The 15,860-nt window shown below is 57.2% G+C and overlaps 1 protein-coding gene across 2 annotated transcripts; it reads left to right on the top strand.

Moving 5' to 3' along the window:
* The first annotated feature begins 4,010 nt into the window (after nucleotides 1-4,010).
* Nucleotides 4,011-15,198, top strand: PITX1 (paired like homeodomain 1). 2 transcript variants are annotated; one of them, XM_060178292.1, is made up of 4 exons: nucleotides 4,011-4,135; nucleotides 9,334-9,572; nucleotides 11,731-11,963; nucleotides 13,765-15,198. In XM_060178292.1, the coding sequence occupies exons 2-4, from the start codon at nucleotides 9,407-9,409 to the stop codon at nucleotides 14,305-14,307; spliced, it is 942 nt and encodes a 313-aa protein (XP_060034275.1). In that variant the 5' UTR covers nucleotides 4,011-4,135; nucleotides 9,334-9,406; the 3' UTR covers nucleotides 14,308-15,198. The 2 variants fall into 2 exon arrangements, with proteins under 2 accessions (XP_060034275.1, XP_060034274.1); XM_060178291.1 differs by lacking the exon at nucleotides 4,011-4,135 and adding an exon at nucleotides 8,612-8,746.
* The last annotated feature ends 662 nt before the right edge of the window (nucleotides 15,199-15,860 follow it).

The raw sequence follows: 15,860 nt of genomic DNA, 5'->3' as shown, positions 1-15,860 counted from the left end.
CCTGCTTCACCATTCATGAAGCAGGTTGAATGCACATGGTAACATTATGTGTGCACTCAGCCAAGTGTGACACCCTCTTGCCCCCTTCCATTAGCTTTTTATCCTCACAAAGGGCAAAGTTAAACTGAGTTCAATAACCACTGGATGGGATTTAGATTCCCCCAGCAGCCCCCAATGTCTCACCACCGGTCTAGTAACCCCATTGGTGGCCCTCTGAGAGCCTTCAGAGGGGAAGAACTTCTTGAGATACTACCCATTCTTGCCACCAGCAGCTCACAGAGAACTTGCTCAAGACAGCAGCCAGTTTTTATGGGGGAGTGTCGAAGTACTTCTTTTTTTTTTATTTTTTATTGTCTTTATTTATTAGATAGACAGCCAGAAATTGAGAGGGAAGGGGTGATAGAGAGGGAGAGAGATAGACACCTGCAGCACTGCTTCACCACTCGTGAAGCTTCTCCCCTGCAGGTGGGGACCGGGGGCTTGAACCCGGGTCCTTATGCACCTTAACACGTGCGCTTAACCAGGTGCACCACCACCCGGCCCCGAAGTACTTCTTAAGATGGTGGTGCCCCATCTTCTATTCCATCTCAGGGTGAAGCCTGAGACTCTTGCCTGGCACCCATAGCCCTGAGTCAGTCTTCTCCACAGTGACTAGTTCAGAAGAAGGCACTGAGTTACACCTTGCCTACCAGCATCTAAATCCCTTTACCCATCCTAAGGAGGCTTTCTGGATCAGAAGATAGTCTCAGTCATGCTCTCAGGGAGCCTACATTTGATATGGACAACATGTTGTTTGCAATTACTCACAAGTAAGATTCAGTACCATTGCAATGAGGGTTGTGGAGGGAAAGGACAGGCCCCCTACTTACACAGAATCCTGAGCATTGTTTGAAGACTTGCTGTGCTTTCTATCTGCAAAACTGTGGGAAAGACATTGCTATGTTTAGTGACTAGGAAGGAGGAAAAAAAAAAAAAAGTAGTCCAAGGAAGCACAGCAATTTGGCAGGAAAGATAGAGCAAGTGACAATCTAATTCTGCCAACCTGTTTTGATTTGCTTTTGCCCTGGAAGAGCAAAGCAAAGGTGATACTTATGTTCAAGGACAGCACCATGTCTGTCCCTCTTGGATCCAGCACCAAGTTTCCTACCTGGTGACTCCTGCCTTCCACATGAAAATAATATATATCCCAAGATGTCACACCCTGAAGGGAAATTAGGATGGGAGGGAGACTCACAATTGGAAATTGGTAAGAAGTGTGAATAACAGAGCCCTGCCCCATTAGGGAAAGCTAGAAACTGACTGGGAGTATGAATTGACCTGCCAGAGCCCATGTCTAATGGAGAAGCAATTACAGAAGCCAGACCTTCCACCTTCTGCACCCCATAATGATCTTGGGTCCATGCTCCCAGAGGGATAAAGAATAGGGAAAGCTTCCAACGGAGGGAATGAAATACAGAACTCTGGTAGTGGTATTTGTATGGAATTGTACCCTTCTTATTCTTCAATTTTGTCCATCATTATTAAATCAATTAAAAATAATTTTAAAAAAAGAAGTGTGAATAAGATCATAATAGGTGTGTTTTCACCCACCCTTGCTCCCCAGTTTCCTAAAGACTTTCAGAACTTCAGACCCTAGTCAGAACATACCCCACCAGCCTACCCAATTCCTCTGGTCTGAGACTTGCTAACCTGGGGTTAGAAGGCAGCTTTCCTAAATCAGAAAAAGAGTCTGCTTCTACCTGGCTCAGCCAAGAGAACACACTGGGGAAAGGAAGACACAGACATAAAAGCAAACTTGTGTTAGAGAGCAAGCTGTACCTGGGTAAGTATGGCAATCAACACAGCTTCAGCCTAGCCGTCCAGGAGGAGACACAGTGGACTGAACACACAGTGGACCAGACACTCGCTGCACTAGTAAGTATCAAGTCCTGAGTTCAGTTCCAGTTACCACACGCACCATAGTGATACTCTGACTTCCTCTCTCCCTCCTCTCCCCTCCTCCTGCTCTTTCTCACTGTAAAATAAATAAATAAATAAGTAAATTCAGCCTAGTTTCCACCCCCATATAGAGCCAACCCCCTTCACCTCCATCACCTCCTAGATCCCTCAGCCTACTTTCCCATTCTGCAGATAGGAAAGGTGAGGCTAGGAAGGGTTCTATGAATTTAAACCACACAGCTACTAAAAGACACAAAGATTCCAACTCAGGCCATCAGGTATCCAGATAGTTGTTTGTTTGGGGGCTAACACATGCTCTACCTGGGAGCAAGAGCACAAAAAGAACAAAAACTGGGAAATGGGGGTAAGGGGGCTGGCAGGGTAAGTATGATTTCCCAGTGCAGGCTCCAAAGTGAAAACCACCCCAGCTAGGTGTCTGCTATGTACCATAGTGAAGACTCAGAGGTGCCCAGGTTTGGGGGGCCAGGTGCTTGAATAACTCCTCCATCTGAGTTTGCACGCTGAATACAGCAGACTCAGTGCAGGAGAAGCCAGTGCTGGAATGGCAGCACAGGGCTGGAGCAGGGAGACTGTGTTTCCGCCAGGCTGTCCTCAGGCCCAGGACTGAAAATGGGGTTTGAAGTCTGGACTTCCGTGTGTCTGGAACCTCAACAGGCTCCCAAGAGGTGTTCCTGTTGTTGATGGTGGGAGTCCTTAGAGCCCAGAACAGCAGATCCGAATGGAGTGGGGTGGGGGGTAGTCACCCCATTGGGCCTCGTGAGTTTTGACTTTAGGTCCTGGTGGCTTTTGGTTTGGTGGTGCTGGGGAAGCGCCCCTGGTCTCCGGGTTCCCTGGAGGTGCGGAAGGGCACTCAAGGCCGAGATGGGCTGAGGGCCGATGGGCTGGAGGCCTAGGCTGCTTCCGCAGCAGCTGTGGGAAGCGAGAAGCCGGCAAGCAGGCGCCGCTGGGGCTGGCACCTCATGAAACATTGATGCTCAGTCGCCTCACTGCCATCTCCAGGCACCCCTGCCCTGCCCGCAGCCCCGGAGCCGTCGGCGGGCTCACAGCTCCAGTCCCCGAGCCAGGTCCTTGGACAAACTGACCCTATCGCCCCTGTCCCCTGGCCTCAACAGCAGCCGCAGCAGCAACAGCCGTAGGTTCAGAGCCGGCTTTAGGGCAAGCAGGCGGCTTTAGGGCAAGCAGGCTCCTTCGGGGCCAGTCCTTTTCGCCCAAAGGGCTATTAGAAGCACGGGTCGCCAGGAGATTCCCCAGCTGGCTGGCGAGGCGCAGGCTCCAGATGCCCTCCATCCTGGCCACTTTCCAGCGGGCACCAGAGGGGCACAGTCCAATGGACCCACCGGGGACGAGGCCTTGCTCAGCCTTGCACAAACAGGGCACCTCTGGGAGGTGTTCCGGCTAGGGGGTGGACAAGGTGCCGCTGGAGTGTGTTCTCTTGGGGTGTGTCTCCCCTTTCTTCACCAGACCAACCCAAAAGGAGATTGGGGGGGGGGTCCCTCAAGCTGGGTAAACTAGCGCACAGTCGCCCCTCCCCTCCACGCACGGCAACCCTGGGGTCTTGTGCTCAACCTCCTGAGCTGCCAGGCTCTGCTGGGCGGGTTCTGCAAGCCACCATGCCAGCCCGGCTTCCTCCCGCTGGCTGAGGAGAAAGGGTCAGGTCTCCAAGTTCGCCAGGCCTGACTCGGGGAACTGAAGCCCCCCGAGGGAACTGAAGCCGAGCTCCTCAAAGCACGCACCAGGTGGGCCCCCAAGCGCAGCAAACAGGCGTACGGGGCTCAGGCCGGGCCCGCGTGGCCTCGTCCTCAAGCCCATCCGACGCGCGCGATCCCGGGTGCAGTCCCCAACCTCGGACCTGGACCGCGAGCCCCGCCGACCCCCCACCCGAGCCCCAGGGGCCGCCCTGACCCCCAGCCGGCCAGGCCGTACGCCGCCCCCTCCCCGGAGCTCACCATTCCCCTCCCCCTACCCGCCTCCCCAACCCGTGTCCCCGCCTTCCCTGCGGGCGACGGCGGGTGGAGCGGGCCGAGCCAGCAGCCCGAACCTCGCGCTCTGAGATGTAGCGACCAGGGGGGCCGAGGCTACTCGAGGAGCCGGCGACGCCGCTGGACCCGGGGCCCCGGCAGAGTGGACGCCTCCTTCGGCGCGCAGCGAACTAGCCTGGAACCCACGAGCCAGCCGGGTAGGATAAGAGGCGCGGGGCGCGGGGCACTGGGCGCGGGGCACTGGGCGGCGGCCGGGCTCCATTAACGCCTGGCGTCTGTGGTTCCGCCCGGGGTGCGCGGGGCAGGGCACATAGCCTGGAGGCCGGGCTCCATCGGGGAGCTGGACCGGGTCCTGCGCGACGGGTACCATCACCGCAACCGTCGCCGGGAGCTCCCTTGTCCAGTCGGTGGGTGCGCCAGCGCCTAGGCCCCGGGGACCCCCAAAGCGCAGCAGCAGCGGGGACAGGAACTCTAACCCTGTGCTGGGCACAAGCCCGGAGGGCCTTGGAAACCCCCCGTGGGGGTGCGGGCTTCCGCGCGGGAAGGCTTGCGAAAAAGCTCCTTGAGCTCCCAGGAACAGGGTCCCCTGAGCCACTAAAGCTTTGGCCCCTGTGCGCGGCAGGGGACGGCGACTTCACCTTCGTGTCAAGAGGGTATTTTTTTCAAACGAAACCGCTTCATTCGTTCGCGGGTCCGGACAGCAGTGCTGCAGAAAAGCAACCGGCGTCTGTCCCGCCCCGGCTCCCTCCACCGGGGACTCCCACGGCCTGGCGCGCGCAAGGAGGCGCCCCTAGCCCACCAGCGGCTTGGCCGCTCCCGCAAAGGAATCCCGGGCGCTCCCCGCGAAGCCATCAAGACCTTACGACGGCTCTTCGGGGTTTGGCGCGAGGCTTTGGAGCCGGGCTGGGCAGCTTTGCTCAGGGACCAGCCTCCCCAGTCCGAACCGATTTGCCTGGGCTAAAGCGAGGCCCCGCGGTATGGGTAGCAAAAACAGGGACCCCCCGGCTGTAATCCTGGTGCCCAAGTATTTTTCGATTTTGGAATTCGCTAAATTTTAGAACATATATTGAAGTTCATTTGTCTACGAAAACGAGGCTCGGACATCCTCTTGTCATTCCGGGAGCCGCTGACACCCCAGTGTTGCCGCCGAGTGGGGACACAGGTCCAGAGGGTGGCAGGGGCAGCCCAGGAGGGGGCTCGCCGGCCCTGACCCTTTCCCAGAATGCTCGGACACTCTTGGCGGAGAAAAGAAGTGGGGAGGGGGAGACCAAGTGGCATGGGCTGTAGGAAGGAGACACCTTCCAGCCATCCGGGCTCCGTGACCTTCAGCCACTGGGAAGAGGTGGTTGTGGCACCCGCAAAGCTGACCCTCTTCCCAAACTGCTACCCAGTTGTGTGACCTGCCGGTCCAGGTCCACTCTCCTTGCCCTCTATTTGCCTTGACTCAGCGGTTCCCAGGAACAGACTACTGTCTAGTGGACTGAACCAGGAGCCTGGGAAGGTCATGGGTGCTACCAGCTGCTGATGGGAGCCCCAAGTCCCCAGCACACACCTGCCAGCCTCAGTCACTCTGCCCAAGTCCTAGGGAGCGGTTGGGGAAACCCAGTTGGAAGGGCACCTGGGGTTGGGGTCCTGAGAAATTAAAGAATCCAGTGGTTCCAGCCTCTCTACCTGAACACCTCCCCCTCCCTATACTCACCCAGTAATTGCTTGTATTGAAAGAAACAAGAGCTTTTATTGGGAAGTGGGTGTTAGATCAGGCAGACGGAGGTAGGTGGTCCCAGCTGCACTCCCAAAACTGGGTTTTCTAGTTTGAACTTCTCTCCTCTGCCTAAGAGGCTTAGAGTTGGAATGTCCCAGAGAGTCACTGATGGCCCCAGGGGCAAACGGGGCACATTCCTTCCCTTTTCCTAAAACCCCTCCATTCTCCCACAAAAAATTAGGGCAGGGTACCCTGCTGAGTAAGTAGAAGGATGCCCCAGTGAGGACCCTCCAACCACCTTTCCCAAATTGAACTTGGGGGGGATACAGATGATGGAGGCTTGTTTTGAGTGAGGCCGGCTCAGGGAAGGGTCTCTATAGTGACTAAATAGACAACACACACACACACACACACACACCACACACCAGCCCACCAGCCTGGACTCCTCAGTTTAGTACAGCCAAGACTCTGGGCCCTAGATTTCCTGAAAGTCCCAGAATGCTGGCTCTGTTTGGCCCAAGATGATGGGAGATGGAGTACACCGTTCCAGCTCCAGCAAGTCCCCTTCCTCCTCTCCCTTCATCATATCCTCAGATGAACCAGGGGCTGAAGAGGTGGGGGGGGGGGAGGGGGGGGTGTGCTGTGTGCCAGCATGGAAACTGAGGCATAGTACAGGTCAAACCTTGCCCTGGTCACACAGCAAAGTCAGGGTGACACCGAATTCCTGCCCCTAACTCCTGAAAGAGCCCTTTCCTGTCCTCAGTGTGTGACGTTCTGTGAATGTGCAAGAACCCCTTCCAGGCCTGGGACAGGCAAAAGGTGAAGCCTGGGAAGAAGAGAAAACCCATCCAGGTCCCTTCTCTGCCAATGCCAAATGCTGGCCAGTGCCTTCTCCAGATTAGTCCGCTTCTTCACTGTCTCCCCATCTCCCCATTCTCGTTCAGCAGAGTAGACCCCCAGAGGTAGTCCCCACTGGACTTGCTCCCTCTCAGAGCTTGGGGTCCCTGGGGACACAAGCTTACAAAGTCTTTCCATACCATGGAGATTTCCAACTTTAGGGGCTGTTGTGATGATCTGGAGCACACAGCAGGTGCTCAATAACTGCACTCCATGCATCCACAGTGAAGGATAAGACCCCCTCAGACTGAGTGACTCAAACTGTAGTCACAGGCCTGACTGTAGATCCTCTGGGGACTCGAGGAGGGAGCTGAGAGCCTGGGCCCTGGAGGTTCATAACCACCACGCCACTCCCTCCGTGTCACTGCGCTTAGCACACAGCTCCTAGCTCACACCAGCCAGCAGACTGGAACCCAGGCAGTCATTATGAGTGGTATTATGTGATTTTCATCCTCACAAAGGTGGGCACAGCACACCTTTGTGGGAGTGTGATTCAGATGCAGATGCAGGTGTGAGTGTGTCACATACATCCCCATCCCAGTCTGCCCCCCAGCCAGGCTGGGTGGTATGCTGTCCTGCCCATGAAAGGAAGTTCCTAGCAGTGGCCTACACAGGGCACTCCTGACATGCTGGGCACAGGACAACTTCTCTGCTGTGGGGCACACCACCAGGAAATTTGGTGAAAGATGAAACTGAGGGCAAAGGCTGAGCCACCACTCTTCCCCCATACTAAGGCATGATTTCACCCTGGGGGGTCTCATTTCTCTTTGGGGTGAGAGGGTAGGTGTTGCTGAGCTTCCACACTAGCCTCAGACCTTGGACCTTGTCTCCTGTGGTCGCTGGTGCCCAGTGAGATATCTGGCCCCAAAGGAACGATGTGAGACACTCCGCAGGCACCATCTTCAAAGCCTTCTTCCATGACCCAGTGCTGGTGGCCGTGGGCAGGAGTGGGAGGCAGGTCTGGTTCCTCCCTGTGCCTGCAACCCCCTCTACTCCTCACCAAAGATCTCAACTTGGACCCCTCTGATGGGAAGGCCAGCCCAAGGCATTGAAGGCAGTGCCTGCTGAGTGTCCCAGATGCTGACAGCCTGCACAGTCAGTACCAGGCAGAGCCCCCTTGGAGGTGATGAGGATGCAATGGGCCCAGAAGCGAGGGTGCTGGGCCTGAAAATGGATAATGCTTTCTCCTGAAGCCACTGTCCTGCCCAGCAAGGTTCTGGTCATCAGGTGAGGGGCAGAGGGCAGCCTGGGATCCAGCTGTGGCCAGGGGAACAGGGCAGGAGATGACCGCACCACTCCAGGGCCAGTGGGCAAGTGTCCTGGGATCCAGCTGTGGCCAGGGGAACAGGGCAGGAGATGACCGCACCACTCCAGGGCCAGTGGGCAAGTGTCCCGCAAAGTGTTGAAGGATAGCTTTTGCCATGGGGAGGGGAGGTCTCTGCCCGTGCCAGTGGAGGGTCATTGGCATTGGAGCCTAGCTACAGATGTGTGGGAGAGAACTTATGACCCTGGGCTTTCTAGGCTGATAGCTGGGCTTGGGAGGTACAGTCACCTGGCCGGCCAGGCCGTGTCTGCCCCTCCAAGAATTCCAGTCAGAAGTCCTGGGGGTGCTGCAGACCTGCCCCAAGGGGTAGGTAAAGAGATCCACCCCAAGGTTGCTAAGGCCCAGCCCTGGCCTCTTCTGCCTGCCCTCCGCCCAGGAGCACAGACTAGAGGAGACAGCCCTACAGAAGCGGCTGTGGGGCCTGGCGGGGCTCTTGGGGTCTCCTGCTGCACTCGCCAGAAGCCTGAAGCCAACAGAAACGTTTCGTTTGATTAGAAGCCATCAGTTCTATCCCAATGCCGGAAAATTGACTGCGGTGCAGAGGAGGAGGCCTGAGAAGCAGCCTTGGGGGAGAGGGTCCAAGCTAATTAGGTGGCAGCATCCGGGGGCCCATTAGAATGCCGGCTGCTGTCACTCAAACGGGCTCAGGTCCCGGGAGCTGAGGCTGGGAAGGAGGGGCCCGTGGTCCCGGGACCAGGACGCGACTGGGAGCAGCGTGCACCGGCCTGGCTCTGCCTCCGTTCGAGCTGGCTTGGAGGCGCCCGCTCAGCGCGCTCCTGCGCCGCGGACCTTAGCTTCTCCTGGGCTGCGCCCGCTGGGGCTGAGGGACCTAGGGGGGACCCAGACAGGAGTGGGTGCTGGGCGAAACGAGCCATTGAGGATTCGGTGGGTACGAGCGGCGCGGGACTTGCAGGCCAGATGCTTTCTTTTGTGCGGCCGAGGGAGAACTCGTGTGTCACCGGGGAAGGAGGGAGAGGCGCGGCGAGGCCGCGGGGGGGAGGGGGCGGGGAGGCGGCGGGAAGGTGGCTGTTGAGGGGGAGGGCGGGCAGGCGGCAGAGGGCGCGGCGGCGCGGGGCTGGATTCCGCCGGCGCTCCGGGATAGCTCGCTCCCTCCCTCCCCAGCCCCCTCCCACCCAGGCCCACCCCACCCACCACCCTTGGCGCAGGGACTGCTGGAACCTGGCTGTGCGCGCTGTCCCTTTAAGACAGACTCTGCGAGCGCCGTCCGGAGCCTTAGAAACCCGCCGGGGATCTGGAGCTGGGGCCGGGCGGGTGGCGGAGGACAGAGCGGCGGGAGCGCAGCGCGGAGCGCGAAGCCGGGCGCCGGGTTGCGAGGAACCGCTGCCGCAGCCGCCGCCGCCGCCCGCGGGGCCCCGCAGCCCTGGGCTGTCCATGGGGCGGGCGCGGCGTCGTTGTGGGCGCGGGCGGCCTGGGGGGGCAGCCGCTTAGTCGCTGCGCTCTCGTCCCCGCAGGTCGTAGCCAGGGCGGCCGGGCGGGGTGCGCCCAGCTCCGGCCCCTGGAACGCCCAGCGCGGTTCCCGCCTCCATGGACGCCTTCAAGGGGGGCATGAGCCTGGAGCGTCTGCCCGAGGGGCTCCGGCCGCCGCCGCCGCCTCACGACATGGGGCCAGCCTTTCACCTGGCCCGTGCCGCCGACCCCCGCGAGCCGCTGGAGAACTCTGCCAGCGAGTCGTCCGACACGGAGCAGCCAGGTAAGCGCGGCGCGCACCCAGAGCCACCGGCCCCTGCTCCCCCCGCCCAGTCCTGGACCTGGCGCGCAAACCTTGGCGCCTTACTCAGCGGAAACTTCGCCTTTTACCAAGGTGCTTCCGCGCACAGATGCATGAATCCACCACCGGACGGGCAGCCCCACTCCAGAAAAAACAAATTTGGAAAGAAAGAAGGTGGGGGGAGTTGGACTTGCGCCATTGCTTGCCGCTGGGAGAGAAGCAGATCCCGAAAGAAATGGGGTGGAAGGCGAGAGAAAATGCCCCGAGAGAGGAGAGAGGTGCCGACACCCCGACAGACGGCAGGCTGAAAGGGAGAAACGGTCGAGAAGGGCTGGGCGGGAAAAATCAGAAAAACAAAGTGTTAAGTAAAACGCAGCTGCGAATAGACTCAGGCGGGAGGTCCGGCCCGGTTCCGGGTGGAATCGGTCGCACCCCAGAACCGATCGTGGGGTCCCCACGTACGCAGCGGGGCCCCGGGAGCGGCCAGGCCAGCCAGCCCGGACTCAGAGTTGGTCCCAACGCGACTGCGTCCGCGGTGCCTTTTTTCCGACCCCAAGCTCTTTTTCCTGGCCCGGAGCTGGGTTCTGATGTAGGGCGACGCGGGTAGTGGCGCGACTGTTGCCCTGCCCGGCCCGACTGGGACTCCCGGGTCTCGGAACCTCTCCAGGGCTCGTCCCGGGGGCCCTGAGCGCTTCTGCGTTCATTTCTTAATCCACCGCAGAGTGCTTCTCTGCGAGTTTATAATCTCTATTTGTTTCTGTTTTGCATCTCCAAGTGACTTTTCTCGGAGCGGTTTGGTTTGTTTGGTTAAAAAGCAATCAGTGCAGGGCTATACTTTTGTCTTTCAAAAGTTTTAAGCATGGTCTTGAACTGGGTTTTATTTTCAAAACCCACAGAATCATAGAGTTATAGATAGCTTTTTAAAGTCAGGTCTGTGAGGATAAGTTTTAAAGAAAAAAAATTTACTGCATTTTTCAACGTAGAAAAAATTGCCCCGGTAGGACTATTTCCCTGAACTTAAAGTGAAATATGTGTGCAACTTTATTATTCAGGAGTTGTTTTTTTAAAAAATCAATCCAAAATGGCGCGTTTCCCCAGGATTTTCCTCAAAACCCATTTATGCGGGGTTTATTTTGGTACTTTAAAATTAACTATAGAGTTGTGCTTCCCTGGGGTTTTTTTTTTTTTTTTTTTTTTAGTTATTCCTAGAAGACCATTACTGATCACGGATTTTTAAGTACCTACAACAGTACAATGATTTTTTCTTAATCATAGAGAAAGCAATGCCCGAGTCTGCCTGAAGTTTATTCACACTTAGTGCTGTATTTAGTTAGGGGTGTGTTTGCAAGGTTTCTGACTTAATGTGCATTTGCTCAGTTACTACCTGCCTGTTTTTGAGTTTGTGACCCTTTCTGTATTTTTAGGCATATCACTGTGAGCTTTTCTGGACTTCTGTGTTTTGTTTTAAAATTATTTTTCTTTATGTTTCAATGTTCCTATGGTTGCTGTGTGTTTTGTAGCTTCAAAGAGTGTGGGGCTAGAGTCCCAGGTCAACCTAAGGTGTCTGCCTTGGCTTCAGCTAGAGGGATTTTCTGGGCCTTGAGACTAGAGGCCTGGAGTTAAGGTCCTGAATGGGGAGCTAAACGGTGCCTTAGCTGCTCAGTGGGGGCTTACACACAGCCCAGGGGAGAAGCAAGTGGATGGGTGGCCCACCGCTGCCTGCCTGGAGTTCACCGATCCACTCTAGCTTTAGGCTAGAAAGATCTGATTCTAGTGCAGAAAGGCTGATGTACCCTCAGATTTAGAAAAACCCCTCCCAAGAGCTGATCCAAAAAAAGTGCATTTGCAGGTGACAGCAGTGGGACTGTAGCCTAATGAGAGCAAGCTCTGCCAGCTAGGCGTTTGGGTTGGCAGTTGTGGCTACTGGTTGCCATGTTCTTCCCACCTGAGGTGACTGCTAATGACCAGGCACCCAGAGGGGCTCTTTGCAACAAACAGGGACAATCTCAGGGGCCCTGGAGGGAGGAAGGACTGCTCGCGCTGCCGACTGGTGCTTCGGTGCAGGCGGGACAGAATGCACGGGACACAATGCAAAAGGGTCTAAGCCCAAGGTGACCAGTGCCCGCCCTACCCGCTGCAGAGAAGGAGCGCGGCGGGGAATCCAAGGGCCCTGAGGACAGCGGTGCGGGAGGCGCCGGTTGCGGTGGCACTGAGGACCCCGCCAAGAAGAAAAAACAGAGGCGGCAACGCACGCACTTCACGAGCCAGCAGCTGCAGGAGCTGGAGGCCACGTTCCAAAGGAACCGCTACCCCGACATGAGCATGCGGGAGGAGATCGCGGTGTGGACCAACCTCACGGAACCTCGAGTGAGGGTGAGCAATGGAGGGGGACCCAGCCGAGCAGAGGGCCGCTGGTGCACACCCCCCCAATATAGAACTACCCTGCCACCCAGGCCTGCTCCAGAGAACATTCCCTTCTAGGCCCCAGTCCACCAGCTACAGCTAGGTCTTAGGGGGCTAACGACCCTCGGTTACCGCCTCTGGGAAGCCCTCAGCACACAGCCAACAGTCCAAGTTCCTCCCCAAGCCCTGCAGGGTCCAGGATCTTGGCAGCCTAGAATGGGCAGGGATTTCCCCAATGCTGAGAACCTCTAGAGCCTTAAGTCTTTACAAAAACGAAAGGAAAAGGCAGATTCTGCATTCCAGCCTTGGGGGATTCTGAAATGTGCCTGTGTTTGGGGACCTCAGAACTTGCCGAGGACCTGGTCACAATTGCACCAACTTCTCCAAAATCTCAGGGTATTCTCCTGAGATATGGCCCTGGCTGAACCGTTTGCCCAGGTCTCCTGCCTCCTGGGGGGTTGGTGTCAGGTGGAAAAAGGGACAGTGCCCATGGACCTGGACTCCCACCCAGAGCAAGCTGCACCCTCCTTGCTCTGTGAAAAGCACCCCTTTGCCCAGTGAAAAGCAAGTTTTTCCTTCCAGAGCAGGGAGAGCAGAATTTCTTCTCTGGGTACCCAGCTATTTAATTGGTATTTGGAGCACCTTTCAAATCAGATCACATTCCCATCTGACCCATTGGCTCCCCGGTCAGAACACGCAGTGAAGGCAGCACCCATTAACCTTAAATTCACAAATCCTGCCCGGGGTCTGGTAGTGTAATGTAGTAGCAGTCGTGTGTGTGTGTGTGTGTGTGTGTGTGTGTGTGTGTGTGTGTGTGTGTGTGTTGTGTATGTGTGGAGGGAGCTGGGGTCCTAGGGAAAGCTGAGATTGTGGGGTCCGGAAAGCCAGTTTGAGGGGCTCCAGAGGACAGAGGGCCTGGGCAGTAGCGGGGTCAGTGAGGATTCACAGAGAACCAGGAGTTGGGAAAGAAGAAGTTCTTGCAGGGAGTGGAGAAGATTAGAGAAATGAGCAAGAAGTGAAAGGAAATATTTGCACAGAAATATATTTGGCATATATCTAGGTGGCAGGAAAGAAACTGAATATTTTAGAGATCAAGTAGTTGAGAAAAGAAAGAATCAACTAAGAGAAAAGGGGAAGGTCAGATATTTGGGAAGAGGAAAAATATTTGGGGAAGAATCAAAAGGATCAGAAAATGTGGATAACAAAAAAAAAGACTGGGAGAAGAAAGAGGTTCAGATAGAAGGGTAGGCTAAACGAAAATAAACATTTGGGAGGACAGAAATGAAAATATCAAATATTGCCACTAAAATGGAAACAGACTACTGAGGAATGAAAAAGTAAGTGAGAGGATTGGAAGCAGGTTTCAAAGTGAGGGGAAACCACCTTTTGTATTCAAGGAAAAAGAAAAAGCGTGGAAGATCTGGAAGATCTGGAAGATAGGGACCCTCCGCGTGTGGGAGAAGGCAGAAGATGAACTGGTTGAGCAAGGAAGAAAGAAAGCCAATGTTTGCTTAGTTTAGTTTTTTTTTTTTTTCTGTCCATAGGAGAAGAAAATGGATTTAATTTGGGGAATAGGATAAAAACCAAGAAGGAGAGAAACAGACAGACAGACAGAGACACTAGTATTTTCTGAGGACAGGAAAGGAATCATTATGGAGAAAAAGCCGGGGCGGAAGGAAATATGAAGAGTTGAAACTACGGGCTGGGGGTCGGGGGTGGAGGGCCTTCCCGCCGGCGGCTGCCCTGACCCCTCTCCCGCCTCCTCCCCCAGGTCTGGTTCAAGAACCGGCGCGCCAAGTGGCGGAAGCGCGAGCGTAACCAGCAGCTGGACCTGTGCAAGGGCGGCTACGTGCCGCAGTTCAGCGGCCTGGTGCAGCCCTACGAGGACGTGTACGCCGCCGGCTACTCCTACAACAACTGGGCAGCCAAGAGCTTGGCGCCCGCGCCGCTCTCCACCAAGAGCTTCACCTTCTTCAACTCCATGAGTCCGCTGTCGTCGCAGTCCATGTTCTCTGCCCCCAGCTCCATCTCCTCCATGACCATGCCGTCGAGCATGGGCCCAGGCGCCGTGCCTGGCATGCCCAACTCGGGCCTCAACAACATCAACAACCTCACCGGCTCCTCGCTCAACTCGGCCATGTCGCCGGGCGCCTGCCCCTACGGCACCCCCGCTTCGCCCTACAGCGTCTACCGGGACACGTGCAACTCGAGCCTGGCCAGCCTGCGGCTCAAGTCCAAGCAGCACTCTTCATTCGGCTACGGCGGGCTGCAGGGCCCGGCCTCGGGCCTCAACGCGTGCCAGTACAACAGCTGACCGCCCAGCGGGCCGCAGGCCGGAGCGCGGGACCTCCCTGCCGCCTCCACTCCCCACTCCCCACCTCCGGGTTGGTTTTGTGTTTGCTTTTTCCGGACCCCACTCTGCCCTCCAAAACAAGACGAAACAAAAGCTGTCGGATAAAAAGTGCCGCGAAAAGAAACGGATAAGTTGCAATGTCCCTCGAGGTGGCGCGGGTGGTGCGTGCGCGGCCCCTGAGGCCGGGTGGACCACTGCACGGTGCAGTGCAGTGCAGTGCAGTGCGGGGAGCGAGCGCCACTGCCGGGAAGCCCGGGAGGCCGGGGGAGGACGCCCGCAGAGCCCGCCCACCCGCCTGCAGCGCCGGCCCGAGACTGATCGGCCTCACCCCGCCAACCGGACGAGCCCACCGGCCGAGCGCACCTTAGCTCAAAGCGGATCCGAGTTGGAGCGAACGTTCGGCCGGGCTGGACCGCTCAGCCCGGAATCGGGGTTTTGCCATGCGGCGACCCCCTACCCCGTGCACCCCAAAGAGTCCTCGCCCAGCTCGCGCCTCCGGAGCCCAGCAGAAGACCATCGAACCGCAACTGGCGGTGCGGATGTGGCGGGGTGTTGGGAAGGGCTAGTCTCCCCAGCCTGCCGCAGGCTCAGGCCTTCTTCTCGGTTCCCGGGATGGGGGAGGGGGGAGGAGGAATGTCCCGGCGGAAGTGCCCCTTCTCACCGCCCACCGTGCCAGAGTCGAGCCGGGAGAGCTCGGGCCGGGCCCCCGCGCCGCGCCCACTTTGCACACCCGCTTCCCGGCCCGCGCCCCTGTTTACAGCGTCCCTGTGTATGTCGGACTGACTGTATAGAATTATAAATCTGTCTATATCGACTTGTCCATGTACGTCTATTAAAACCATAGTACGAGCGTGCTAATCGCGGACTGCTTCTTTCGGCCGATGAGGGCGGCTGGCAAGGTGGGGGAACTGTGTGGCCAGCCCAAGAACCCTGCTGGAAGTTGGGGAGAATCTCTGAGGGCCCCTCGGAACCCAGCGGTCCCCGCTTTCCCCTTGCAGTGCCAAACCTTCTCAGCACCGCGCCTGTGACAGTGCCGCCACCAAGTCCCCCATCAGCCTCCAAGTCGCCTGCCAATGCTCCAGCAGGCTCCGAGCTCTCCCGGCTGGGCTCCTGCAGGCTCCTTCCCGCGGGGGATTGGTGGGGACCCTCTGGACCTCCAGGAAGCTGCACCACCCTAACCCTTCCTGGTGGAGGGCCTTTTCTCAGGTGGACCTGGTACTCCAGGTCTTAGAGACCTGCCTGGCAGTTCCAGGGGAACCCCCTGCAGAGGCTCTTGGGGGTGGAGGGGGCTCCCTTGGCCTCTCCCGAAGCGCCCCGCTGCTTTCCGGGAGAACGTGTCCGTCACACAAACTTCAGTTCTCAGGGCCCTTCCATCCCAACTTAGCGGGACTCCTGCCGCCCTCCCTTACCCAGTTTCTTGGAAACTACTGAACGAGACCAGCCTATAAAGTGCCTGTAAAATTCTGCCTCCCTTAAGTAAGTCATTTCTAATGCAAAACAAAATGTTTGCAGCT

This window comes from Erinaceus europaeus, chromosome 2, assembly GCF_950295315.1.
Source record: "Erinaceus europaeus chromosome 2, mEriEur2.1, whole genome shotgun sequence".
Classification (NCBI taxonomy): domain Eukaryota; kingdom Metazoa; phylum Chordata; class Mammalia; order Eulipotyphla; family Erinaceidae; genus Erinaceus; species Erinaceus europaeus.
The sequence above is the reverse complement of the archived record's forward strand: the minus strand, read 5'-3'. Positions and strand labels throughout refer to the sequence as shown.

Bases quoted from the DNA above. Each gene is read 5' to 3' on its own strand.
- PITX1 (XM_060178292.1), top strand. From the start codon at position 9,407: ATGGACGCCTTCAAGGGGGGCATGAGCCTGGAGCGTCTGCCCGAGGGG. The intron at 9,573-11,730 runs GTAAGCGCGGCG...TACCCGCTGCAG, and splicing joins GTCCGACACGGAGCAGCCAG to AGAAGGAGCGCGGCGGGGAA. The intron at 11,964-13,764 runs GTGAGCAATGGA...CTCCTCCCCCAG, and splicing joins TCACGGAACCTCGAGTGAGG to GTCTGGTTCAAGAACCGGCG.